Source organism: Branchiostoma lanceolatum, chromosome 2, assembly GCF_035083965.1.
Source record: "Branchiostoma lanceolatum isolate klBraLanc5 chromosome 2, klBraLanc5.hap2, whole genome shotgun sequence".
NCBI lineage: Eukaryota > Metazoa > Chordata > Leptocardii > Amphioxiformes > Branchiostomatidae > Branchiostoma > Branchiostoma lanceolatum.
Genome location: NC_089723.1, coordinates 1,068,271 through 1,076,903, shown reverse-complemented (window position 1 = coordinate 1,076,903; position 8,633 = coordinate 1,068,271). Strand labels below are relative to the sequence as shown.

General features: G+C 50.2%; 2 protein-coding genes across 5 annotated transcripts in view; both read left to right on the top strand.

Annotated features, from left to right (window-relative positions):
* Positions 1-681: 681 nt before the first annotated feature.
* On the top strand, positions 682-4,018 carry LOC136426449 (acetylcholinesterase-like). The gene is made up of 5 exons (XM_066415114.1): positions 682-1,133; positions 1,316-1,652; positions 1,940-2,774; positions 3,415-3,575; positions 3,921-4,018. The coding sequence occupies exons 1-5, from the start codon at positions 852-854 to the stop codon at positions 4,016-4,018; spliced, it is 1,713 nt and encodes a 570-aa protein (XP_066271211.1). The 5' UTR covers positions 682-851.
* Positions 4,019-6,488: 2,470 nt separating this feature from the next.
* Positions 6,489-8,633, top strand: part of LOC136427142 (mucin-19-like) — a 50,547-nt gene continuing 48,402 nt past the window's right edge. For 3 of the 4 annotated variants that reach the window (XM_066415896.1, XM_066415897.1, XM_066415894.1), the window contains exon 1: positions 6,489-7,808. In XM_066415896.1, coding sequence (XP_066271993.1) covers positions 6,607-7,808 — 1,202 coding nt within the window. In that variant the 5' untranslated portion in view covers positions 6,489-6,606. The remainder of the gene's footprint in view (positions 7,809-8,633) is intronic. The other variant, XM_066415895.1, reaches the window with a different exon arrangement.

The window sequence follows — 8,633 nt, the reverse complement described above, 5'->3', positions numbered from 1 at the left end:
TCAGTTCCGTTTGCTTGTTTTCCCCGCTTTTTGTAGCAGTTCATTTGCAGATCGTTGGTACACAAGAAAGAGCGGCGGATCTCTTTGCACGCGGCGCTTCCATTTCCAAGGAAGAATCTAGTCACACAAATGCGACGAAAATGTTGTATTTAATAATATCACATAGATTCAAGAAATAAAACACGTCATATTATGTATTTACCGCTCACTTCTGTATTTAAAATGTTTCCTGTTCCGGTCTACTCCTTATATTTCGCTATCTAGTGGTATTTCACATCATAATGTTACATATGTTGTTTTAGTTCATTCCATTTCGTTCCATTTCGTTCCATTTCGTTCCATTTCGTTCCATTTCGTTCCATTTCGTTCCATTTCGTTCCATTTCGTTCCATTTCGTTCCATTTCGTTCCATTTCGTTCCATTTCGCACTTTCGGGGGACCGCACTGCAAATGAGACACTTCGACGCTTCAAAATTTATAGGGTGCACACAAAAATTACAAAGATTTGATTTATCTACATTTTTGCGTCTTGTCAGCGTACAAAAAAATAATGAAACGTTCGGATATGGTATCGACCGGTCATCGATATGGCGATAACCGTTATAAATAGCGTCGACCGTTTAAGAGACGGACACGCGCGACGACATTTAAACCACCTGTTCAGTCGGGTCGGAATTTATTTTGCATATATCGGACAACCAGTGCAGGTACACATGTCAACCTCGCTGTTGTTATACTAACAGAAAAGTTTGATATCGGCTGACCTCAGTCGTCAAGTCTGACCCTTGGAGAACAAAGGTCCAACCTTCAGTCCAAAGACTTTAAACAACAGCACACCCGCACGGGCCAACATGAAGGTGTTTCTGATCGAAGCCGTGCTTTCGGCAGTTTTCCTCGTGACGATGTCAGTTGGTAGTTCTGAGCCGCTGGTGGATCTGCCTGCTGGCACCGTCCGGGGCACAGTCGTAGACGTGGCGGGCACACAGGTGAACGCCTACCTGGGGATTCCCTACGCCAAGCCGCCTGTAGGGGAGCTGCGCTTCAAGCCGCCGGTCCCGCCCGACCCTTGGGAGGGAGTCTACAACGCGACGAAATTTTCTAACCGATGCTACCAGCTTCTGCAAAAGAACCAGGTAGAAATGTCATGTCGAATAAGTCTCCTTGTCGTAGAACTTACACTACAGCAAACCAAGCAATAAACTCGATACTATTTTCCATGTTCTCAGTGTCACCCTTACCCTGTGGACTGTTGTCTGTTTTTTTTTCCTTCTTTCCTTGCCTCCTCAATGTATCCCCTGCTGCCATGCTGTTTCAGGAGGACACCCGAAGCGAGGACTGCCTTTATCTGAACGTCTGGCAGCGCCGGTCCGGCCCGCCAGGTGACGCTGTGATGGTCTGGATCCACGGAGGGGGGTTCCGAGGTGGGGCGGGATCCATGAGGTCGGTGTCTCGTCTCGTCACGCGAGAAAACATCATCCTCGTCAGCATGAACTACCGAGTGGGGGCGCTGGGGTTCCTGGCGCTCGGGACGGACGATGCCCCGGGGAACATGGGACTGTTGGACCAGAAGCTGGCCTTACAGTGGGTACAGGAAAACATAGAGAGGTTCGGAGGCAACCCAGACAGGGTCACCATTTTCGGCAGTAGCGCAGGTACATTGGAGTATCTTTGCCCTGTATATGAATGGTTTAGTATCTAGCAAATATACGTACTACGGGTGTTCAAGCGAACTTCGGATTGTGGGGGATATTCATAAATCATAATCATTTAGGGAAAGTTGTAAGTTCAAAACGTTAAGACAAGACGTTCAAATCGTTACAAGCTACGACGTCTCGTTGCCATATGAATGTATATATGTGGAGGAATGTAGAAAAATTAAAGTATAAAACTGAGAAAAAAATCATACATTATTATCATTTTCTGCACGTTTTTGGCCCAGGAGGAGCCAGCGTGGGGCTGCAGTTGCTCTCCCCGTCCAACAATGGTTTGTTCCGCCGCGTTATCCTTCAGAGCGGGGCGGCCTTCTGCGCCTGGGCACTGACGCCGAATGACGTCGCCGCGGCCCGAGGGCGCACCCTTGCCGAATCCCTCGGCTGCTGGAAACCCAAGGCCTCCGACACCGTTCGATGTCTGCGTGACGTCACCGCGAGTGACATCGTGGACCGACAGTCCGCTACGGACGGCTTTCTGAGGCCATCTTTTACACCGGTGGTTTACGGGAAATTTCTACCCAATACCCCGGATGTGGCAAGCGCAGACCCGCCGTTTACCACAGTGGACATGATAGCCGGTTACAACACGAACGAAGGGATGTCGTTTCTTCTCAACCAGAGTTGGGTTCCAGGATTCAGCTTAGCAACAGAGGGTCTCATCACCAAGGAAGAGTACATCCGGGGCATCCAGTCGCTGATTCCGGAGCTCAATGAGTTCGGGGTGGACGCGGTGGCGTTTCACTACATGGACTGGGCACATATCAGTGCGCCCGAGACCTACCGTGACGCGATGGAGAGTCTGACCAGCGATTTCTCATTCAAGTGCCCCGTGGTTCAGACCGTCGACGCGCATGCGCGCTCGGGAGGCGCCAGGACGTACCTGTACCAGTTCGACCACCGGAAGTCCACCAGCTCCCTACCGCCGTGGACCGGGGTTCTGCACTCCGCCCTCTCGCCATTCGTCTCCGGAAGCGCTCTGGATCCGGAATCCGGATTCACCGCGGAGGAACACGAGCTGGCGCGTAGAGTGATGCGGTTCTGGGCCAACTTTGCCAGGACTGGGTAAGAAACCCCGAAGTAGCTATACTGTATGTAAAGGATTGACATTTATTGTTTTTAGCATTCAATATCCGTTGCAACCAAAAGGGGAAGTCGTAGAAACTTTTACGAGAACGGAGTTCCAATCGAGGGGATCTCCGCACATTCACTGTTTATTTGGGGTTAAAGATGCAACGAAATCGAATGTCAATCATGTAGAGGAGATCTGTGTTTTCTTTCTATTTATTCAACCAGGGGGTACATATCGCCTAAAAGGTGTTTTTCAATGTGCCTTATGCCTTTGATTGTAGACAGTACATTTTTGCATGAAGAGGGAGATGGATTGAAATATGCTGTATTTGCTCGCAAACGACGCCTTTCTAGCTGGGATTCTGAGTGGTCAGCTGGCTAGTTTGGTGATAGTTGGTCGGTCAGTCAGTTGGCTGGTTGGTTGGTTGGTTGGTTGATTGATTTTTTGATTGATTTGTGAATAAGACAACAGTCAGTTCTACAATGCAGCAAAGAAGGCAACGAAGTGCAACCAAACAACCAATAATATGTTGATCAATGTATTTGACGGTTTGTCATTTTGCATTCAAATTGGTAGATGACGCGCACTGATAACAAGTTCTGAAACTTCGAAACTATTCCTTTTTTCTTGCAGAGACCCAAACGACCCTGGGAACGATTTGTGGCCAGTCTACAACCAGACTGACCAGTCCTACATTGTGCTGGACACACAGCCGGTCCGAGTTGCGCAGTGGCCCAGGGCCAGGCCTTGTGCCTTCTGGCGGGAGTACCTCTGGCCACTTGAGGATCAAACAGGTCAGCTTGGGCTTGGGGGCATATTCACTACCCTAGTAACGAGATAGATGGAGCTGGGGAGATACTGAAAACGAGTATTGTACCGGTGACTGCTACCAAGTTGCGAATTAGGATTTCATACCGCGTCCTCTGGCGAACGCTTTACCAATTGCAATGCAAGAAGGTTTTGTCCTACTGGTTGAAAGTAAAAAGATTGTAAGCGAGATTTATGGTTGATGATACTAGAATGATTTGGCAACAATTCTGTGCCCAATGGTTCCTCCCAGGCGCTTATGTATGGGCCTAAGCAACACGACAAAGCAACCATTCCTCTTTATTACTTCAGTTGTGTCTATTTCATTGCAGATGAACTTATGGAGGCGACCGTGAGTGGCGGGGCCAGCAATGTGGCGAGTGGGCTCATCCTGGTTCTGATGTGGACGTTTGTCGTTCTGGTAGTCTGACGTGAGCACAAAGCGGGAAACAGCAGCTTTGTGCGCGTCTGTCTCCCACGGCTGTCATCACAGCGGCAGGTGTTCACATTCTCTCTTGGCCTTGACATTTACCTCGTCATAAATCAACAATCGGCGCAGTTGCAGCAGGTTTTTATGACTACGAAGTTGCCTTTGTTCGTAATGAATGAATACATGCGATACACTATAATGTGTACACGTGTGAAAATACAATACTAGAGTAGACTTTTTCGGTGTGATTATCCCTATTTCGATTTACTCAAAGGAAGATGAAGCTGACATCGTTGTAAATTGACGGCCTTGGAAAATTGTACATTTATTGTCTGCAGACCATCTGTCGCCAGTGAGTGATGTACGTAATAGATCTATTGACAAATTCTGCAAATGAGGAAGAGGGTTTGAATGATGGGACTTGTTAAATGGTGACCAACGCTAGGCATGGAAGTCGAAAGTCCTTTCTGTGAAGGGTGAGAGTGAGAATGGCATTGAAAATCCATACAGTAAAAGAATAAAAGATGTTCCTTCAATAACCGATTTCTTCTCTATGATATACGTTTAATGATACTACTGCAATCTCATTTTTAGAACATATATTAGAATCCTTGCGTTGTTTAGAGCCTGAGGCCACAACTTCCAACGTGGCAATGCCCAGTCAATGTAACAGCGGAAAAGGAAGTGACGCCACACATTGTGTCATCCAAGTCAAACATGACTTTATGCTCGTTCGGATACATGTATGGAATCTAGAAGACTCAGATCCGTCATACTTCAATAAAAGGCAGATCCCTATCACTCCTGACGTCCATTGTTACAGATGCCTCATTTTGAACCACTGACTATTCAGCCCTGGCGTTCTGATGGACGTTTGATCTCTGATACGATGTTGCACAAAACTCTAACCTTCCAACATGGCCGACGCTCAGTAGAATACGTCATAGTCACATGACAGCAAACACTCTTCACGGGAGGATTGCAAGAAACGGCGGGAACTTCAGCAGGCACCCGTCTGATTTCTAACACGTCTTTGGCTTTGCGCTGGGCTCTAACCTACCAACATGGCCACCAAAAAACCCCACACGGTAGGGTGCGCCGAGAAAATCCAAGAGGCGGGAAATTCTGCAAGCGTCCATCTAATTTCTGACATGGCTTTGGACGGGGCTTTAACCTACCAACATGGCTGACGCTTAAAAACCGCTGGCCATAGTCACGTGAGAGCAAAATGCAAACGCCCCACACGTGAGGGTGCGCCAAAAAAGGCGGGAACCTCTGCAGGCGGCCATGACGCCTCTCCCGTCCGGTGACTCACGCCAATTACCCAACCCCGCAGGCGAACATTTCTGAAAGGTCACCGCGTCGTCAGACAAGCCCAGAACAAAGGAACGGACTAACAGGATAAAAAGGTTTAATCGCCACAATATTCCTCACAGATAGGGCGGACATTACGTGACGGTTTTAAGCTTTCTGTCGAGAGGAAGACGCGATCTGCAGTCAAAACAAGGGCGTGGTGCAGGTTAGGGCGATCGTCAATGTCGGTGCATTAAAAATGCAGGACCTGTGACGGTTTTACGTGCCCAGTGGTGAATCTCTCACGGACGTTTCGTTGTGTGGCTTTCAGCCTTAATAGTAAACAAAAGTCCCACAATAAACAATGAAGGATTAAAAAACAAACACTGGGTCATAAAAGTATAGTTATATGTCTCCTAAGGTAACGTCGAGAACAAGAAAGTTTTTGTCCTTATTGTCTTTATGACTAGCGATAGAATACCTTCCGTACGGCAGGCAAATAAATGCAGACAAAAACATGTCGACTTTCCTCACAACATGTCTGCAGGCAGGTAGAGCCATGATTAATGAGAAGACGTTACTATGACCTTTAACCCTTGTCTCATCCATTCTGCCCATACAAGGCGACAACGTTGAAAATATCGCTAACAATATGGTGCTGAGTTTGGTTCAGTCATGTTTTTCCCACTGTTGATTGACAGTCTTGCAGACTACGTCTGCTATTCGACGTGGTCTGTGTATTCACAGATGTAAGGGCATGTAATAAAAATAAAAGAAAATGTTACTGCAATATGTTGTACATAACTTAAATTTGATGGATAGGTGTGCAGACGACAAGTACTACCGATTGTTTCCCGCGCTGTACGTGTCTTTATGGCATTGGTGACGGTTCGTCAGGTGAAATGGCGGGAAACCGTACCTAGGTCTGATTGATTGGAAGGCAGGGCGTGTAGCGGTCGCGCATGCACCTTGGGTCAGGTTGTTTTTCCCAGCTTGCAGACGACACGAACGACACGCAGCGGTCGCGCATGCACCTTGGGTCAGGTTGTTTTTCCCAGCTTGCAGACGACGCGAACGACACACATCTGTGACATCACACCTGGCGGCGCGGCGCACAAGGACAACAGAGAACCGGACCAACGGCTCCGGGTGGGCGGGACAACAGCACATACCCACGTGTGACGTGAACCGGGGCAATTATCAGCCGGGCACACATCATGGCCACCTAGAGACCTGGGTGGCCGAACCAAGCGCCAGGTAATGTGTGTATAGATCAACACCGGGCCAGACTAGAGATGATTCGCGGGTACGGAGTCGAGACCGCCCGGGGAAGGAATCGGCACGATGCCCGGTACGGGTCCCGGGGTGGATCGGATAGGGGTACGCCGCCAGACACCCGTCATGAGTCCAGGTTTCGCTTCAGTGGGGAGTATGGCCAGCCGGAGCGGAGCCCCCCTGCCTACCCCAGCGCCAGAGGAGGGCTGCGGACCTTGGACATCATCAAACGGAACGTGCAGGACAGCATGGAGGGAAAGCCCAGCCGCCCGCAGAGCCTGGCGGGGGACCTGCCGGCCAGCCGATACGACCGGGACTTCGGGCGGAGGTCTCACGAGCGGGACTTCGGCCTAAAGCGGAGCCCCGACCGAGAGTACAGGGTGTTCAAGCGGGAGGCGTTCGGCAGCTACCGGTCCCTCCAGGCGGGCTACAGCGGCAGGCAGGACGACACGGACAGCCTGGCCTCCGTGGAGAGCTGGAAGGGGATGCGGATCGGTCCGCCCAAGAAGCCCCGCGTGTCGTCCACGTCGAGCGAGCACGGGTTCGACATGAGACGGGACCGGGAGAGCCACCGTGACCGTGACACGAGCTTCGGCGGGTACAGTAGGGAACGGCGGCCGAGCGGCGACAGCGTCCAGTCCGTTACCGAGGGCATGCTGGAGCGCAGGCGGTTCGACCGAGACCGAGGGCCCAAGTCCCCTCTGGACGAAGCCTGGGATCGGGACAGAGCCCAAGGGTACCGCGACAGGCGGTCCAGCGAGGACCGAGCCTACCACGACCGTGACCGAGGTACCGGGACGTACCGAGACCGAGGGTACAGCGATAGTGACCGGAAAGACCTCGGGCGCGACCTTGATCTCTCGTCTGATCGAGGTCGCGATCGAGAAGCTGATCGCGACCGGGATCGCTACCGGGATCGCGAACACGACCGCGACCGCGACTACAAGCGCACGTCACGCGACCTGTCCCGGTTGGAGGAGGGAGGGGAGGAGGCCGCGCGGTACATCGAGAAGATCCAGGAGCTGGAGGACCGGCAGGAGTACCTGGAGGACAAGATCCGCGCGCTGGGCGGGCGGCCCGAGCCGCTGAGCCGCGCGGAGGAGGAGCTGCAGCAGGAGGTGGAGGAGGCACACACCGAGCTGGACGCCGTCACCGTGCTCAAGGCCAAGCTCGAGACCGAGGTCAACAAACTTAGGAAGGAGACGGAGGATTACAGGCGCAGGTAAGACATGCTCCGTCCTTCCTTCAGATCCAGGTTTTCTTCCATTCCTTCATTCCTTCATTTCTTCCTTCATCGCTTCATTCATACAAACATAGACCCATTGTCTCATTCCTCGATTGGTTCGTTCATTCAGTCACCCATTCGTCTGCCCATACATTCAATGCCAACACTTGCAAAAAATGCATACGTCCATTTATTCCTTTCTTATTAAGAGTACTTTCCGTTACAACCGTTATTTGTGTGTGTGTGTGTAGTTGTTCATAAATGTTGTTTCATAACGCTGGGTTTGACGCAACAACACCGTTACAGGCAGAGCTAATCAAGTATGAAGCGTTATTGAATTCCTGTTTGTTTTCAAACATACATTCAGTGACCTTCGTCCAACCAGCTCATCATTCGTTTAAATGTATAACGGCTATAACTGCTGGTTCTGGCACACCTAGTGACGGTTATTGCGCGTGCTGTTTATGTGCTATTTTTGTGTTAGCTTCGTGTAACATTTTCCCACCGCTCTGCGCGATGCTCAATCACAACCTGGTCTCCACTGCACTCCTCTCGGAACTTTTAATGTTAGGGATGGCGAAGTACCTTCGACACATTGTAGCTAATGTCCACTGTTTATTCAGCTAGAAGTATGACTGACGGAGACTCATTTTCGCCTTTTATCGCCATCAGTGTAATTATCAATTAACGTAACCGTCAATTATGTCGGCAGCCATCTCATCAGTTTCTTGCTCACCAGAATTTTCCTTACAGCATAGCGACCAAAGATGCGCAAAACTGCGAACTACACGAAATAGGAGACATGTAGAAAACTTCTTCATG